General features: G+C 54.2%; 8 protein-coding genes across 8 annotated transcripts; 3 read left to right on the top strand and 5 right to left on the bottom strand.

The window, feature by feature from the left end:
• Positions 1-236: 236 nt before the first annotated feature.
• Positions 237-2,627, bottom strand: DBP2 (ATP-dependent RNA helicase dbp2; the record flags this gene model as incomplete). Its single annotated transcript, XM_064802802.1, has 4 exons — positions 237-445; positions 499-627; positions 1,151-2,361; positions 2,473-2,627. The coding sequence occupies 4 exons, from the start codon at positions 2,625-2,627 to the stop codon at positions 237-239; spliced, it is 1,704 nt and encodes a 567-aa protein (XP_064658927.1).
• Positions 2,628-3,467: 840 nt separating this feature from the next.
• LTR77_005557 (uncharacterized protein) lies at positions 3,468-4,199 on the top strand (the record flags this gene model as incomplete). The annotated part of the gene is made up of 1 exon (XM_064802801.1): positions 3,468-4,199. The coding sequence occupies one exon, from the start codon at positions 3,468-3,470 to the stop codon at positions 4,197-4,199; it is 732 nt and encodes a 243-aa protein (XP_064658926.1).
• Positions 4,200-4,313: 114 nt separating this feature from the next.
• On the bottom strand, positions 4,314-5,575 carry LTR77_005556 (uncharacterized protein; the record flags this gene model as incomplete). Its single annotated transcript, XM_064802800.1, has 3 exons — positions 4,314-4,790; positions 4,848-5,346; positions 5,397-5,575. The coding sequence occupies 3 exons, from the start codon at positions 5,573-5,575 to the stop codon at positions 4,314-4,316; spliced, it is 1,155 nt and encodes a 384-aa protein (XP_064658925.1).
• A 291-nt stretch (positions 5,576-5,866) lies between these two features.
• Positions 5,867-6,781, top strand: LTR77_005555 (uncharacterized protein; the record flags this gene model as incomplete). The annotated part of the gene is made up of 2 exons (XM_064802799.1): positions 5,867-6,473; positions 6,702-6,781. The coding sequence occupies 2 exons, from the start codon at positions 5,867-5,869 to the stop codon at positions 6,779-6,781; spliced, it is 687 nt and encodes a 228-aa protein (XP_064658924.1).
• A 444-nt stretch (positions 6,782-7,225) lies between these two features.
• Positions 7,226-9,406, bottom strand: LTR77_005554 (uncharacterized protein; the record flags this gene model as incomplete). Its single annotated transcript, XM_064802798.1, has 1 exon — positions 7,226-9,406. The coding sequence occupies one exon, from the start codon at positions 9,404-9,406 to the stop codon at positions 7,226-7,228; it is 2,181 nt and encodes a 726-aa protein (XP_064658923.1).
• Positions 9,407-9,665: 259 nt separating this feature from the next.
• LTR77_005553 (uncharacterized protein) lies at positions 9,666-11,953 on the top strand (the record flags this gene model as incomplete). The annotated part of the gene is made up of 3 exons (XM_064802797.1): positions 9,666-9,998; positions 10,055-10,324; positions 10,547-11,953. 3 exons carry the CDS (start codon positions 9,666-9,668, stop codon positions 11,951-11,953), a joined length of 2,010 nt encoding a protein of 669 aa, XP_064658922.1.
• A 1,585-nt stretch (positions 11,954-13,538) lies between these two features.
• Positions 13,539-15,049, bottom strand: LTR77_005552 (uncharacterized protein; the record flags this gene model as incomplete). The annotated part of the gene is made up of 5 exons (XM_064802796.1): positions 13,539-13,717; positions 13,785-13,947; positions 14,000-14,313; positions 14,373-14,710; positions 14,766-15,049. The coding sequence occupies 5 exons, from the start codon at positions 15,047-15,049 to the stop codon at positions 13,539-13,541; spliced, it is 1,278 nt and encodes a 425-aa protein (XP_064658921.1).
• Positions 15,050-15,633: 584 nt separating this feature from the next.
• Positions 15,634-17,517, bottom strand: BUD7 (bud site selection protein; the record flags this gene model as incomplete). Its single annotated transcript, XM_064802795.1, has 3 exons — positions 15,634-15,801; positions 15,866-17,211; positions 17,265-17,517. The coding sequence occupies 3 exons, from the start codon at positions 17,515-17,517 to the stop codon at positions 15,634-15,636; spliced, it is 1,767 nt and encodes a 588-aa protein (XP_064658920.1).
• Between the last annotated feature and the right edge of the window lie 122 nt (positions 17,518-17,639).

The following is a 17,639-nucleotide window of genomic DNA, read 5'->3' as shown; positions in this document are numbered from 1 at the left end:
ATCAAGTGATGCAGTCTATCCCGCTCTCGATTCGCATCGGTGGTAGCGGCTCAATGCAAGCAACTGCAATGCTCTTTTCCCTGAAAATCATGCTTCAATCCTCCCGTACTCGTGACAGTGAGCCCACCCTCCGACGCCTTCCCTTCTAATTAACGCCGGCTTCTTCTGAAATGCATGGTATCTTGATGCTGGATGGCCAGCGACCTGATCGAATCGAATGGGACAGTCGCAACGTCTTACCAGCGGCTACGACCTCCTCCGAGGGGTGCCGTGTTGCTGCCGGTCCAGCCTCCGCCGCCGCGACCACCTCCTCCACGTCCACGACCACCATACCCACGGCCACCTCCTCCGCCTCCGCCGTAGCGAGTCATCTCCTGGAGACGAGGATCGATCTGCTGATTGGCTTCCTTGAGAACACTGACGAGGTCACGAGCTTGCTTTGAGTCTGTGGAAGAACGTCAGCGGTGTTGCGGTGATAAGGGGGTGGAATGTACTCACTGTCAGTAGTGAAGAGGGTGATGGCGGTGCCCTGGCGACCAGCACGACCAGTACGGCCGATGCGATGGACGTAGTCCTCTGAGTTGTTCGGGTAGTCGTAGTTGAGCACGTGGGTAATGTCCTTGACGTCTTCAAACGCGCAAAGTTAGTAAAGTCATGCTGTGAGTGCCATGTGAGTTGAGGAGCAATAGCAATCCTTTGCCGGATGCGAGATCTGTCTGGTGCGCTCATCTGCGACACTCATGCGCAACCATGCTCGAAAGCAGGTGCTACTGCGCTCAAACGCACACATCTACGTCCAATCGGTCACAGGCCGTGATCATCCTCAGGTGGGATCCTTGGAACGCGCGCAGCGGTGACACCAACGCAACATTTCAAAAAGACTCGTGTCTCGCTTCTTTACCGGTCAAAGTACGAAAGCAGAGAAACGAAGATGCAACGGCGAAGCTTCTCAGCTGGGCCGTAACAGACGTCTTCAAGGATCCTTTGGAGAACAAAGGTGCACGAACAGCCCTGGACACACATGGTCATGTGCACGCCGAGCGCATTGAGCGCGACCTAGAAAGAACAGATCCCACAGTGTGATGCGGCAGGTTAGGAAGCTTTGGGCAGTGCTGGGGAGGGATGGGGAGGGAGGGTCGTGTAATCATACCAATACCACGCGAGGCCACATCGGTAGCGACCATGATTGGGCTCTTGCCCGTCTTGAACTCGTTGAGCACCCAGTCGCGCTCGTTCTGCGCCTTGTCGCCGTGAATCGAGAGTGCTGGCCATCCGTCCTGGCGCAGGAAGCGAGTGATGTCGTCCGCAACACGCTTGGTGCCGGTGAAGACCAGGACCTTGTGGCTCTTGTCCTCCATGATCTGCTCCATGTGCTTGAGCATGCGGTCACGCTTCTCAAAGTCGGACACAATCTCCACGATCTGGGTGATGCGATGGTTGGCAGCCAGTTCGCTGGAGCCGATGTTGACCTGGATGAATTTGTGCTGGTAGTCTGACGCAAGCTGACGGACTTCCTTTGGCCAGGTTGCAGACCACATGCACGTCTGACGGTCTGGGCGGATCTGTCCGATGATCTTGCGAATCTGCGGCTCGAAACCCATGTCTAGCATGCGGTCAGCCTCGTCAAGAACCAGGTAGGTGACGCGACGAAGGTTAGTCTTTCCAGACTCCAGCATGTCGATGAGGCGACCCGGGGTAGCGATGCAGACCTCAACGCCCCTAGCGAGATCTCTGATCTGGCCACCCTTCGGCACACCACCGTAAACACAGGTGTTGCGGATCCGCGACGATTTGCCAAACTTGCTGACCTCCTCCTGGATCTGGACGGCCAGCTCACGAGTAGGAGCGAGGATGAGGACGATGGGTCCGTCACCGGGAGCGAGAAGTGGCTGGGCGTTGATGTGGACGATCGCAGGCAAGCAGTAGGTGAGGGTCTTTCCAGAACCGGTCTCGGCAATACCGACGACGTCGCGACCAGAAAGAGCCATTGGCCAGCCCTGAGATTGGATTGCGGTGGGGTTGGAGAAGCCTTGCGCCTTCACTTCAGACATGACGTACGCAGGGAACCCAGCTTCGTCGAAAGACTGCACGGGCTTGGGCACATCCTCGCCGGTGACGGCAATTTGGTGCTTCTGGCGGAACGCGTCGACCTCATGCTTTGGGCGAGCTGCGACATCTGCGTGCTCCTTGTAGAACGACTTCTCGAATTTTGGCAGCGAGTTGAGGTCGTAGTTCTGTGCCTTCAGCCCAGCGCCGAGATTGGACATCTTGTCGCCTCCGCCGAAACTGCCACCTCCACCATATCCGCCGCCGCCGGAGTAGCCGTTCGTGTTGCCGCCGTAGCTGTTGCCGTTGCTGTATCTGCGTAAAGTGTGTCAGCATATTTGATCAGAAAACTAGAAGGAGTGAAGGTGGTAATAAAATGTTTGGACTTGACGTAGGCGGCCTTGACGGCTACACCTTTGGGCTTACCCATAGGAATAGGAGTCGCGCGAGCCATAATCTTGCCTCCCGTAGTAGTCGTACCCGTTCGAGTGGCCGCCGCCGTAGCCTCCTCCGCCGCCTCTTGAGCCTCCGTATCCGCCACCACCATAACCGCCGCCGCCGTAGCCTCCGCCGTAAGACATGATTACGTCTCTTCTTGTAGTGACTGTTTGCTTCAGTGGTGGTCGAGTGAGAGTCGCTGCGTGATGGTTTGAAGGGAGCGACTGATGTTGAGTGTGAGGTTGTGAGTTTGTAAGGTTGTGAAGGTGGTAGGTGTGATGAGGCAGCAGAGAAGAAAGGGAGCAGTGTGGCAGCGACGTGAAAGAATTTTTGGAAGGAGCTAAAACGAAGCTAGGCCGGATTCAGAGGGCGCCAAGAGCTGACCACCTCAAGGTGAGATGAGCAAACGTGCTCGCATGTGACATTTCGTCTGCATGAGTACGACGAATACAAGATGTAGTCGACAGCCAGACTAGCATTGTCGCTGTGCTGTGAATGCAACAGCGACACTGCGAGGCCATCCTGATCTCCGACCTTTGGTGGCTACTTGAGCAAAGAGGCAAGTAACCAACCCAACGTATCTTGTGCCAGCAAGCATGGGCCGCAGTCTACAAGTCCGGCATGCAGCAAGCAGAAACAGTTTGAGCGGAACCAATATACGCACATGCATTTGTATGGGGAGGTTCTCCTTGCGCTCCACTCACGGCCGTGACTCAAGTCAGCAGGATAGTAGCCAGCCCATCCCATAGCGTTCAGTCCTACCCATCGCAGGCAGACTGTCAGGTATTGGAATCGTTAGTGTTGAGCCAACGATGTTCTATGTGAGAAGATCATGGTGAGTCTAGGAAACCTCTGTGCCGTAAGCTCGCCTTCGGAAAACGACGTCCGGATTGATATTACAGCTCCTATGTCCATCTATGTATTCTACTTTCAACACCGTACCATTTCCACTTCATTAATCAATCCCCATCGACCTTCACAAGATGTCAAGCACAACCAACGATTCAGAGGCCGGCAAACCAGGAATCCTATTCGTGGCGTCAACTGTACTGCATCCAGACGCTCTCAAACCTTTGGACTTTGTCGATTGGTATGAGAATACTCATGTTCAAGAGGTACAATCTACTGGAGGCATCTCCGGGACACAGCGATATGAAAGTCTGATCTTCCACTCTCGCCACCGAGACCCAACAGCTGCGAGCCTCGAGAACCGACACTGCGAGTCTGACTTCTTGACCATCTACAATATGCCAGACCTGGCTTTCAGAGAGAGCAAGGCGTTCCGTGGTCTGGACGGGCAGTCGAAGCCAAACGAGGAGCTGCTGGAGAAGCTGTTCGAACAGACGGCTTTTGTGACTCGCTTTGCTCAAGAGGTCGACGTCTCCGGAAGCTCCAAGGCTGGCTCAGATCCCGCTCCCTTCCTTCTTAGTGTATGCGCTCCATCGATAACGGCAGCTGCAAATGTGTTGGAAAAGTCATCGACCGGCAAATCAAGAGCCTTCAGCGTCCGCGAAGGAAGTCTGCTGAGCGAGTTCAATCGGAGTTGGGAGAAGGTACCGAGTGATATTAGGCTCGTGGAGGCCAACGATATCTCCCAACTCAAGGAACTACACAAAGGTTTAGAAGGGATGGAGGGTTTGGAGGTAGGCTTCTGGCGACTGAGAAGGAGTTACGATGGCAGCGAGAGAACGCCTGCCGGGTGGAAGCCCAAATAGGTAGTTGTGGAACGAATCTTCAGACAACTACCACAGAGCGTTTGATCTACATCTCTACAGTCTTACCACTCCACCGTCAAGCTTCGTTGGCCCTCTACGCTGATAGCCACACCATCACTTCGAATGCTGGTACCTGCACTCGCCAGGGTTGATTCCTCCAGCCTTGTAGCAGTCCAGGCACAGGCCCCACAATCGCTTGCCATACGCTTGCTGGACATGCTCAGGCTCCTCTGTGAATTGTATCTTGACGTATGCGCAGCCGTCACAGCGATTAGTATCATCGTACGGTGGCTCCTTGAACAGCTTGATCTTCTCCATCAACTCCCCTACCTTGGTGTCGATGGCTTGTCCCTCCTTTGATTTGGTCCAGCACGTCGATGGCCATATCCGAGCGTTCCTCAAAGCACCAAGATACTCTTTGGCACCTTCGCTGTCGACGATACATGGTGTGGGCGGCCGACCGCTTTTGGTTTCGGATGCAGTTGGTGAGAGTCCTGGGGCGTAGTCGATGTAGTGTGTTGCATCCTCCGAGAAAGTGAGAGCGCAAGTCTCGACGAGCTTGTCTATTTCTTTGCGGATGAGCACCTGCACCTGTGTGAAGAAATCAGTGGGCTGTCGTACTGCATGTCTGCTCGGGATGTAACATACCACACTCAATCGCTCAGCCAACACCCAAGCAAGCTTCTGTGTCTCAAGTGTGGTCGCTGGCGCCATAGATTTTGACGTCAGAGACTGACGACGCACCCAAATCGACGTGAAGCGTGCGAAGAAGATGGCTTCATCCCACAGGTACGCCGCTTCGACAATGTCCCAGATGTTCCCAGGCTCTTCGGCGGAGTACAGGCTGTCGAACCACTGACTGGTTGCACGTCCGGCTGCCATCACGCATTCGTACTTCCCAGCCAGTGCACCCAGGCGTAGCAGTAACGACGGGAGGATGCGCGCTGGAAGCTTGTCGTTTTGGAGTTGAAGGATGTTGCAGAGCAGGAGCATGGCGGGCATGTCGTCGCATGGTAGCGTGAGTACAAGATCTGGGATGTCTGTTTCCTCCTGCGATTGGCTCCGGGATGCTTCAAGCTTTGCGAATTCTCCCTTGAAGACGGAAGAGGCGAGACTCAAAGCATGTGACGACACGCGAAGTCCGATCCTGTTAGCCCTTTAGTCACAGCTGAACAGCTTCATCTTGTGTTGACGTACGACGTCGCTGCAGCGTCAGATCTGACACTGAGCACAAGGATAGTGTCTCCATCGGGTACGATCTCTGCAACCTTTTCCGGGATCATGACCGTGGGTAGTGGTGGTGGTGGTGATGTCTTGATCTTGGAACGTTTTGCTGAGCGGTCGTCTTCGAGAGGTGAGACTGGTCGCGGCGACATTGCGAGCCTCTAGGGGTCTGACGCTGGGTAAGAAAGAAGAAAACTCAAGCATGGAGCCTCATGAGTGGTGGTAATGCACTTAAGAATGGCCAAGAAGCAGCTGCTGATTTCACGTGAAGATAGATTGTGAATTTCCATTTGTGACCTCTGGCCACGTACTTTTTTCCATTTCTTTTTCATTCGAAACCCCATTGTGAGCCTTTGCAGCTCCTTGTGATGTTTTACAGATCTACAGCTGCCTTGTTGTCCTCAACCACGACAAAACCTGATCACGGTTAGAGGGCTAGCAACATGGATAACCCAAAGATCGTCCAGCTCATCACCGATGGAGACGTAATGCTGGTTTGCGGCGGCGAAGATGAAGAGTTCGTTTACCTCGTTGTCGTCTTCTCATTGGAGATCACTGACCAGAGCGACAGGACAAAGCTCCAGGTGCGGTCAAGCGTCCTCACCGTGAGCTCGAAAGTCTTCAAAGCCCTCCTATCGCCACAGTTCAAAGAAGGCGCTGAGCTGGCTGGCGCTGGCAGCGTAGAGATCGCGCTCCCCGAGGACGATCCAGAAGCCATGGCGATCATGTGCAAAGTCCTCCATCTCTGGGGACGGAACGATATCGAACCGCGGTCCTTGACTACTGAACAGCTGCTCAACGTAGCTGTGCCCCCGGACAAGTATGGTTGCACCCGCGCCATGAGGCGTGCAGCAGAACAGTGGATCAAACAACTCGAGAAGGTGGTAGATCACACCAAGCTTCATTCGTTGATCGCAGCGTGCTTCTACTTCGACCACGAGCCGATGTGGCGCCTTGTCAGCAGAGCGTTCGTGTTTGAGAGCACCGAGGCAAGAGACCTCCAGCCTTTAGATGAATTTCAGTACCCACAAGAACTGGATGATCTATGCGGTGAGTAGCAAAACGTCAGATTCAACAAGGACCAGGGGCTGACGTTGGCAGTAAACTTGGAGCATATGAGGCTTCACTGGAATGCGTACATAACCAGGCGCGTGGAAGAGGCACTCCGAGCTCATTTGTCATGGACCTGTCGGCACGGCCAAAACTGCTGCAGCAAGGCAGAGTATCTGTTCAGTCTCAGCGAGGTTTTGAACTCCTAACATCCTTACGAGCGCGCAGCGGAGAACTACCGCGCTCAAGGACACGCAAACGGTTCTGGAGACCTTCCAGGTCAAGATGACCTGTGCAAGCTGTCCTAAATCGGCCTTTAGATCGACCTTTACTAGGTGGCAAGATTGCGATATTGTGAAGAAGGCAGCCGAGAACAACTCGCGACTCGGTTGTGTGGCGAAGGAAATCCGAGAAATCGAAATACCTTGCATGCCATGCACCTGGACGGGCAAAGTGAAGATCCAAAGCGAGGCTTGCACGCATGCCAGTGAGATGCAGGAATAAGGACGTCCCAATTGGCCACTGCAGTTGACGTGGGCACAGCTTCGCAGTCAGCGACAAAGTAGAGTAGGCGTACGCAGAACCCTGACAAAGGTGCAGGATCGCCCTGGTGGCAGGTAGTAGGGTATGGGTAGAGTCGTTGCCTGTGAACTGAGGTCTAGCGATTGAAGCACATGATCAGAGGCATTGTTCGGAGCAGCGGACGGGGCTCATTCACGGGTGTCCCAAGATCTCAAGCAATCCATCGTCCTTCACCTCTCGCCCAGCTCCATGGGACTGTCAGCGAAACTCCTCTCCGGCTCTTGCCTCCCCGCCCACTCCTTGTTCGCTCGCCACTTCTTCAATACAGCTCCTTTCGTCGGCACATCCGGCCTCGCCTTCCTTACATTCCAATCCAACACACCTCGCGCCTTCACCATCTCCTCCTTCTCCTCCCTCTTCTGCCTCTCACCCCACCGGAACTTCCGCAACGCATACTCTTCCGCCTTCATGCTCATACCCTTCTTTGGATCCAGCTCGCGCATTCGAGGCGCTTTCTTCCCCGTCGTCACTTCCAGCTTCGCTCTCTGCTGTTCGAGTTTCGTATTGGAGCGCTGGATGAAAGCGTCGAGCTGTGCGCGTCGACCTTGCCAATGCGAATGGGCTTCACGCGGGACGAGTTCACGGCGATTGAGGGTGTCGATCACACCGACCAGGGTACGGAAGAAGAATAGGGTTTCTTCCTTGTCAAGCATGTGCTGTTCCGTGGCGGTGCCGGTTTTGTGGGCTCCATAGGTCACACGGCTGCGCAAGTTGTGAATTATGCTGTCCAGGCGGTTTACAGCGAAGATGATCTTGGGTCCGTCGTCGCTCAGAAGCACAAGGTTGAGATACTTGATGAGTGTGCGCACGTCGAGGTCGGCAAGAGTGCTCTCCATGAGGTCGATGATGGTGCGGGCGTTTTCTAGCATATTGGGGTTGTTCTTGTCCCGGTCGCAGATACCCATGACAAGCCGGAAGGTGATGGCGGTAGGCTGGATATTGAATGATGATATCTGCTGGAGAAGTGCTACTGCTCTAGCTGACGAGCGGTTCTTGCCCAGTAGCCGCAGATATGTGTGGAAGTTGCTGAGATCTGGCTTGATGGCGTACGGACCAGATGGCTCTGTCAGTAGGCCCCAGTAGGCGCTCGCAGCCTTCGGCGAGCGAAGTAACGTGCAGCCGTTAACGAGTATGTTGAGGATAGCATTCCCGGGCTGCACAAAGCTGAGCGAAGTTGATTGAACGGGCAGAAAGGCTTTGGTGGTTGGCGTGTCTGTGTAGCCATCGCTATCTTCTTCCTGCTCAGGCTCCGCCTGCCGTAGGTCGTTCTCTTGCGGCACATGCTCGATGTGACGCTGGGGTGAATCAAGCGGTGCGAGTTGCCGCGGTATCTTCATGGTTTGCTGGACCAAATTCAAGACATCATCCCAATCCTGGATACGGCTGCTGATGAACAGCAATTGCGCCATAGCGCACACCAATCTTTCATCGATGTGTATCTCAGCACCTCGCCATTTCTTGATCACGTCGCGCCAAATCGCACGACCTTCTTGCACAGCTTTGGTACGATTTGCGGCTAGGCTTTCCGCTGGAACATTCGTTGGATCCTTCCCAAACGCACCGTGTCGGATGCCATCCAGAAGTATAGCGTATGTGATGTGATCCGGAGAGCGTGCTCCGTGCTCCGGAAGCTTCGAGACGACACCCCATAATGCATCCATGTCGAGAGCAGCACTGCAAACTTTGAGCACTCCATTGGTATGTATAATGTTCGGCTCCGCTCTCGACGTCGGACTGCTCATGCTGTAGTATATGCTGAGCGCCTTTGCGACATGGCTATCCTTGACGGGCTCTCCGGAATATGGCGGCTTTGCCAACCCTCTCAACAGCAGACTATACGTATGGCCGTCTGGGAACTGTGCTCGCTTCTTCATCTCGTTGTAGATCTTGATCGCCTCGTCCACCTTTCCACGCTGGATGTACCAGTCGACGCAATGGTTCCAGCTGACGATGACCTCCTGCTGCTTGCTGGCCAACCGACACAGATCAAGTGCCTTCTCAGGCTTGTCGCACCGTAAAGTGTAATGAACATGCTCGGCCAGCTTGACTTTGTCCTGCAGGTATCTCAATTCCGTCTTCAGGTGTCTCTCGTTCGCGACCGGAACTGTCTTCTGTTGCTTGTCGCCATCGGTCTGCGATTCAGGTTTGTCCACAACCGGCTGTCTCCCTGGCACAAGCAGGTCTTCCGCCGGAGGTGTGGTGGCGACGGCTGTCGATGCATGTCGGCGGAAGGGGTTTTGCTCGATCTGTGGCGTGAGGAGCAGAGGGCGTCGATACAATGCTTGTGCTTGGCGACTGTCTCCTGCAATGGCTCGTATGCAGCGCCAAACGCACGCGCGGCACTCCAACATTGGTTGCGGTGATGGATATATCGATCTCCTTTCGTTGCCCTTCCAGACGAACTTCTGGAACACGACGTGGCGATCAAGAAAGGTTTCCCGGTAGCGGGCGATCGCGCCGATGCGCCGCTAAAGCACTGCTTATCTCGCTAGCCGTTGCTATGAGGCAGGGATGTCTGTCTCTCGGATCAACACCACATTTCCATTTTCATGAATTGCACATGTGAGCTTCGAACCATCGCAACATCCAACGTACATTCGAAAACACAGAATGGAGGCCAAACAATCCAGCTCGGCGTTATTCGACGTCTTCCTCCGCTTGCGCCCATCGAACGCCCTTGACCGCGAACGCTTCCTCGACGTCGAACAGCTCGGACAGGGTTATGCGCCGACACACATCACCATTCGTCCACCGGCAGACGACAAGCGCAAACGAGCAATCGAGAAGTTCGCTTTCACCAGAGTGTTCGAAGAGCATGCCGGTCAACGAGAGTTGTTCGAACGGACCGGTGCCGTGAATCTGCTTGAAGGTGTGCTGGGAGCCAAGGGACGAGAAGGTAGAGACGGACTGCTTGCGACATTAGGTGTCACCGGCAGCGGAAAGGTACATACAACAGGCATTGTTGAACACGTGAAGCAATGTTGACATCATCATAACAGAGCCATACGGTCCTGGGTTCTCGCTCACAGCGAGGTCTCCTGCAACTGACGCTCGATCTATTGTTTCAACACACCGGACCCCGTCTCGTCGACATCGATACAAGCCTCACAGCCTTTCAATCACTGTGTGCAGCGGACGTTGCAGAGTCTCAACTGTTCTCTGCCGCAACCTTCCTGGACTCTCTCTACGCGGACAACTGTGCTCCGTCGAGAGGAGCAACGCCTGCACCACGTGGCGCTACTCCAGCAAGAGGAGCTACACCTGCTCTGGTACGCGCATCGCCATTGCCTACTATGCCTGGCGCCTTTCCTACTCCTTCCACCTCACCCCAATAGAGACAAGGGGATTGAGGACCTTCAGGCGCTGTGTTTGATCGTCTCTACCCCTCGCTTGCAAATTATCAGTCTCGCTTGTCTCGCATCGTTCATCCCCGTCACACTCAGCCAAATACCCTAACAAGAGAGTCACACGTCTTGCTTACGTCTCAACAGGAAACATCCTTCCTCTCCGCGCCACGACGAAATGCTCCGCGAATGTCGAATCTCCCGACGTACCCGCCGATCGACGACCTCCTGGTGGACGTCGATGACACGGCAGAATACGCGCTGGTCGTCAGCATGTATGAAGTCCACAACGATCGCATCTTTGATCTGCTCTCTTCTCCGACATCCGTGCCCGGCAGGACCCAACAGCAGAAGCCTCGTCGAGCGTTGCTGTTCAAGAGCACTGAGCAGTCGCCAGACCGCAAGGTTGTGGCTGGACTCAAGAAGGTGGTCTGCTCCGACCTCGAAGAAGCCCTGCTCGTACTCGAGACTGGCCTTCAGGAACGAAGAGTAGCTGGTACCGGCAGCAATGCTGCAAGTTCACGATCCCACGGCTTCTTCTGCATCGAAGTCAAGAAGCGCCACCGCGGCTCCATTCCAGGCCCGTGGAGCAGCAGCACGCTCACCATCGTCGACCTGGCTGGTTCAGAACGCGCAAGGACAGCGAAGACAGCCGGCGCTACGCTTGCAGAAGCTGGCAAGATCAACGAAAGTCTGATGTACTTGGGCCAGTGCATGCAAATGCAATCTGATAACGCCACGGCCACGACGCCAAATCTGGTGCCCTACCGGCAGTGCAAGCTCACGGAATTACTATTCAGCAACAGCTTCGCGCACCACCCACCAGGCCAAGCAGCGAGCAAGGCACCGCAGAAAGCCATTATGGTTGTTACGGCCGACCCATTAGGCGACTTCAACGCCACGAGCCAGATACTGCGGTACTCTGCCCTGGCACGGGAAGTAACCGTTCCACGCATTCCATCCGTCACTAGCACGATCCAGGCTGGTCCGACCACACGCTCCTACTTCTCCGGCAGCGGCCGTACCACACCTTCAGCACTCAATGAGGAGCTGGAGCACGCTCTGCAGGAAGTCGCACGCTTACGAGAGGAACTAGAAGTCACGCAGTTCAAGCTCGAAGAAGAAACCCACCGCCGTCTCGCCACAGAGGTGAGCTGGAAAGTCGCGGAAAGCAGGATCGAAGAAGTCGAAGCAGAAGTCCGAGAAGAAGTGTGGGCAGAGATGGAAGAGAAAATGGCGCTGGAGCAGAAGCGGTGGCGAGCTGCGAGGGACGCGGAGATGGATGCGCAAGAAGAGCATCTAGATCGCAAGGTAGAGATCTTGACGAGAGGAATTACAATCTGGGAGGATGAGGAGGCGGATAAGGAGAATATTGAGCATGTAGGTCTCGAGGATGGGAGGATGGAGGAGTTGGAGGATGAGAATGTGAAGTTGAGAGAGCGGCTGGCGACGATGGAGCGGGAGAATGAGGGGATGAGGAGTCCGAGTAAGAAGATCAGGACGTTGAAGACGAGGAAGTGGACGGGAAGTGGGATGGGGCTGGAGGATGTTTGATTTTGGATACCCTTGCGCGTGTTTTGCTTGTGCGAGGTGAGGTATGGCGCGCTCGAGGCCCAGCGTTCGCGGCTTGCATTCGTTTGTGGCTGTTAGGTCAATACTTCCATGGATTTAAGACGCTCTTCCTTACTTCATCAAACATCTGTAGAGGAACACTTCGATCTTGACGGTCAACATGGGCAAGGATCAGTTTGGCTGTGGTTCAACGTCGGTAATTACGCTTGCGTCGATGTTCAACCGGCATGTGTTCGCTACTCCCCTGGGCCGCATTGATACAACAATTTCACGGTGCCCACGCTTGAAGAACTCGGAACACTGCGCTCAGGCCCAAGTCCTCATTCTGACCTCATGCGTTGCAAGCTCGTTTTGTACGCCGCAAGTTTTCCAATTCATATCTGTGGGACGTATCAACAGGATATGGGACAATGCTGCAAAGTGCTGCCTGGAAAATGACACATTGATTGCAAGACCAGAGACCAGTAACTCCTACCAATGCTATCACTACAATCTCCGCTCCTGGTCAACTAGCGTGGCGTCATTCTTCAAGACCACCTAGGTGCCTTACCACCTAAGTGCCTTGCCATCCCCGTTCTTGTAGACATGGGCCGACGCCACCCTCTTCCCATCCTTATTAGTGAACCGCACCGAGATGACATCGTTGGGATCGGTGGGATCGTCTCTGGACTTGTGTGGGGTGTTGCCTCTTCGCTGTCATGAGCACACGAAAATCTTTGGTTTCTGTACCATCCTGAGGAGTGACCGTATCTCTGCATTCACTACACCAATGTCTTGGTTCTGGTAAAGTCAGTACGAAAACATACGGCGGAGCACGAGGCAAAGTACGCTTTTCTCAAAGGTGTCGCAAATTCTTTCAACACCTGCTCTGAACGTGGAGTCCTTGATATCTGTCGGTTTGGTCTTTCCAACAAAATTGATGAGTCTCTTCTGCGCAGTCTGGAACATGGTCTGGATATGGAGGCTGAAGGCGTCTGTAGGGTTCGCAGGTACTGAGGTACAGTAATCGTTGCTTCTTGGTGTGCGATGAGTTCGAAGCTCGCAGAGTCTGAGGCGAATATATAGGCAAAGGTCGTGTAGGTCCATCTTGAGCTGTGCCTCACAGGGCGCTTGTTCATACTTCCCAGCGTCTACAGAGCTCCTCGCGAAGGTTGAATGGTCGCACGCGCCAACTTTCGCAGTCGAGCTGTCGCCCACGCCTCTGTTCTGTCCGGTTTTTCACGTCGTCTGGCTCTTGTTGCACGAATACACATGCGAAGGCTGACGAAGGAGCCCGCAGCCACTTGTGGGCCTAGGTGATGCAGAGGCGGCAAGCGCTGCTCCTCAGGTTGTCGGAATAGCTGCGTGGTTTCTGGCACGCTTCCTGCTGCTTTCCACGAGGCCTCCCAGACCGAACGCTCTCAGACCTGTTTCAAAGCTCCGCGTGGCTGCATGTTTGCAGATAACAAGACCTGTGCCTAGACGCTGCTCAGGGCGCGTCTTCGTCCTAACCGCTTGTTCTGTTACCCGCGCAGAGTCACTCGCATGTTGCGACCAAGTGGGCGAGATCCTCTCAGCTCGTAGCTTTTCATGCTTCTTCAAGCCAAGGATGGCGCAGAAGAGCCCCAGCAGTCTTCCTATCGTCCGGCAGCCAACACAGCATGGAACTCAGGAAGTCGGCAAACCCAGTTTTACTGTCGCCGCTCAGAGACTGAATTCGAGCTTCCAGAGACACAGGCGCAAGGGGCGTCCTGCCTTTCCAGTTCCCTGTCTTTTAGTTAGTTCTATGGAGCGTATAGTGGAGTTGACAGCGCATGTGTGATGGACAGCTTACCCTCTTGATCGAAGAGCCTCCAGGTGTGTGGACTTCGACTCAGAAAATCCCGTGGAGGGCGGCCGAGCAGATTCACCATCTCTCGCATGTGAACGCCATTGTTGTGGTATCCTTCGTCATCGTATCCATCAAAAAGGTGGTCCACTTCTATCATGTCCCACACCTACACAGTTTTACGGTCAGTGGAGAAGAGACCAGAGGGTTGTAGCGCTTACGACACATGCGAGATTCCAGATGTCCACGCTGTGATCCCACCGATCGAGCTGCATAAGGATTTCCGGCGCCTTGTATACTTCTGGCTGTATCTCCTCGTACTGGTGCGACGAGCCGATCCTGGCCTCTCCTAGATCACAGAGGATCGGCGGACCATACGCATGACCTTTGGCGTTTTGGAACCGGCGGGTAGCGTAGATAGTCCTCGTATCACCCACGACTTTTCGAGCGCACGGTGCTTCCTGTTCAGCTCGTTCGAAGTCGTCGAGGACGCTCATATCTTCGATCTGAAGCATGAGGTTGGAAAGCTTGATATCTGACGTGCGAGCAATACGTTAGGCGCATCTTAAGTTTCTAAGCACGGACAGCACCTACCGCAATGCGTTATCCCGGCGTCAGTATGCAGGAAGTCAAGCGCCTCGAGTATATACCGAATGATGGACTTGGCAAGAGATTCCGGGAGTGGTCTGGCGACACCGCCAAATCGTTGGAAGGAATAGAGCGAAGTGTGAAGCGGTTGATGGACTAGACAAAGGTGCGGGTCTGCTGCATCAGAACGGGTGACTCTGAATGAGTCCAGGAGCTGTCGAACATGGTGGTGGAGTGGTCCATCCCTTGTGACTTTCGTAAGAAGATCGTACGCCTCCTGTTCCCGATTGGCATGTTGGCTTGACATCTTGTCGTAAATTTTGATAGCCACACGTTCTTTTGCCCTATTACCATTGTGAGCTGTGCGTTGATTTCTTGGATGGTAGGTTGAGTCCCCACTTCAGGTCTCGACATAACCAAGCAGTAGCACTGGCACCGTAGCCTAGCTTGCCCAATACCTCATAACGTGCGTTGAGCTTCTCACCGATGTGCACAGGATAGAATTCTTCGGCTTCGTAGCCTGGTAGAGTCTCCTCTTCGAAAGGCTCGTGGGAAGCCATCGGCGATGCTTTGGTTGCAAACTGTCGTGGCGAGGGTCGTACGGCGCCCGTCGTATTATGTCGAAGTACGGCGGCCTTCCTCTCGACGAGTGTGCCATTTCGACCAAGTCGGAGAAACGACATCTTTACGGAGAACGATGTTGAAACCCATAGGCGCCAGGGGCGGCGCTCTTGCGTTCGAGGTGTTGTGATGGACAGGGGCGCATAGGCGTGGCGGCTATTCTTAAGCTATCCCCTCCAACGCCGCTTCTTATATCCAATAACAACCTACCTATTGTTTTGTAGCGGGCTTAATATGTTATATACAGCGATCCGCCTGTAACTTGCTGTTGTTCTTATAAGACTATGATATTGATGGAGAAGACAATGATACACGCTAATTACGCGTCGTTAGTATAAGCCGGCATCTTTCTATCCTCAAATTGATCAAGTCAGTTGGGTGTTATGCGCTGAAGCGCTGTCGAGTCGCACTGACGACCGTATTCTGATAGCCATTCTCCCTACCCCCGTAGCGTACTCTGCCGCGTACCCTCGTGATCACTCTGCTTACTGTCAAGGGAGGTTTCGAGCGTTTCTGTTGCGCCTACGTTATGCTAGAATCAAATTTTCGCCATTGCTGGGGCCTGTAAGTTCGTGAAGTGCCGTCCAATACTACAGATAGCGCGCCTCGCAATGCTAGTAGCCACGAAGAACTAAAGCTTCAGCCATCAACCCTCGCTACCAGTACTCCTGAACGCTGCGCAAAGGGCGGCGTACTGATGCGTCAAATCCAGAATATGCTGCGGCAGTGGCGTGGCTTGTATGATACTCCGAACCTTGACCGCGCCTTCCTCCTCGATCAGCCTTCGGATGGCTTGAAGGAGATCAGGTGAGAACTGGTAGACTGTTAGCACCTTGTTCGTTTAAGTCATTACAAAGGCACGCGGCTGAAGGGCCTACCTCAGAGTACCACCGGAACTGCCACGCCACAAGCCGTATTAACGCGGCGACAGTCCCTCTCGCCTCTGCCTGTCGCTCGTACATGCCCAGAAGCCCCCTCATCGCTTTCGGACTGAACCGCATACTGAGACAGGACTGCCAGGCCTCCACTGCTTCATCGCGATGGTGCAGTCTTTCAGCCAGATCGCCGAGAATTTCCCACTCCTCAGCGGTCTTCTTATAGACCAGTTGTTGTTGTCGGTACTGCGTGGACTCTGTTCGCCAGATAGTGTATATCCGCAGATCTTCGTATAGGACCATGAAGAGATTGTCGAGCCATCGTTCGCATAGACGCTTGTGCTGGAATTGAGTATACTGCAGGTGTGAAGGATCGGGCGGTGGAGGTTGTTGTGGTTGCGGCGTGTCGGTGGCGTTGCGTACGGTGATGGAATGCGAAGGCTTGGAAACGTCCGGGTCAAGGTGGGATGCAGCTGCTGTTGGTTCACCGTTCGGCTGAGAGCTGGAAGGGTGGTCGGATTCATCGCCCTCTTCTTCTTCGACCTCCTTGGCTTCGCCATTGGGTTGCGGAGTATCAGTCCCTCGCAGTGCCACGGTGCTTGCGTTCCTGCTGTTGGTACCAACCGCTTGCTTCTCGTTCCGGTACTCTTCTTCCATTACGAAGACCTGACTTCGAATCTTCAGTAGCTGATCCCACCCAATCTTCTTCGTGATCTCGGTCAAGAGCATGTATGCCTTGTAGAAGGTGCCCTTGTAGTTCGCAGCCGATAGCCTTCTAAGCGTCGGGTGAACTGCCTCATGATCGGGCGCTGCTCCTGCGTCGTCAATCTCATCACATATTGTCTCCGGCGCCAGAGGCAACGAAACACGAGTAGGCTCTGGTAACCGAGGCGCATCCTTGTCTTGGTAAGTGAACATGGGGCATGAGTTGAGCGTGAGCAGCGCGAGATCCCATTGCTCCATTGCCACGTATATTTCAGCCAGCCGTGCCCAGGTGCCAAATTCGCTCGGTGCAGAGACTACACCTCGCTTCGCAATCTCGAGAGCCAGGTCGCCTCTGCCCTTTCGACTGCAGAAATCTGCTTGACAGTCGAGGATCGAGTAGTCCATTGGAAGCTCCTCCACAGCCTCGTGCAGTAGTCGTACTGCTTTGACTTCCTCATCGGCAGCCACGTAGACCCGCGCCAGTAGCGATGAGATCTCCGCATCTCGAGTCCGCAACTTTTCGAACAGATTGATGCCAGATGCGTACCTGCCAGTTGTCGTGATGTACTTTAGCAGACCAGATGTAAGGTGATTTGACACCAGATTCGGCACCTGGATTTCAGGATCCGAGCCAAGCTGCCAGCCTGAATACCAAATTAACACGGACGATGGTCCTTGTCCGGGACACTTCACTCACCACTGAAGAACAGTCTTTCTGCAGCCTCCAAGAACTTGTGTTCCTGCTCCGTGCTCATGATTGGATTGAAGCGTCTCACACCAATTATTCGTTTGATAGAGTCGCCGCTGCCGTTGTCCGCATAGCTGTACGCTCTCAAGACGCTGCAAAGATATGTTTCGAGCCAGTGTTCCTCCGTCGCCTCCAGCTTGTTGTTTCGCTCGTCCACGCAGTATGACTCCACGGTGCCTGGTATTTGCACTTGAACACGCATGTCCACACGGGAGAAGGCATTGTAGCAGCTATACTTCCGAGTTAGAGCTTCCTCGCTTATGCGGTGCTGTGACCTACCAGTATAGGCCGGATACGACCTTATTTAGCTTCTCACTGGGCGAG

This window comes from Saxophila tyrrhenica (assembly GCF_035928015.1).
Source record: "Saxophila tyrrhenica strain CCFEE 5935 chromosome Unknown scaffold_8, whole genome shotgun sequence".
Classification (NCBI taxonomy): Eukaryota; Fungi; Ascomycota; class Dothideomycetes; order Mycosphaerellales; family Extremaceae; genus Saxophila; species Saxophila tyrrhenica.
The sequence above is the reverse complement of the archived record's forward strand: the minus strand, read 5'-3'. Positions and strand labels throughout refer to the sequence as shown.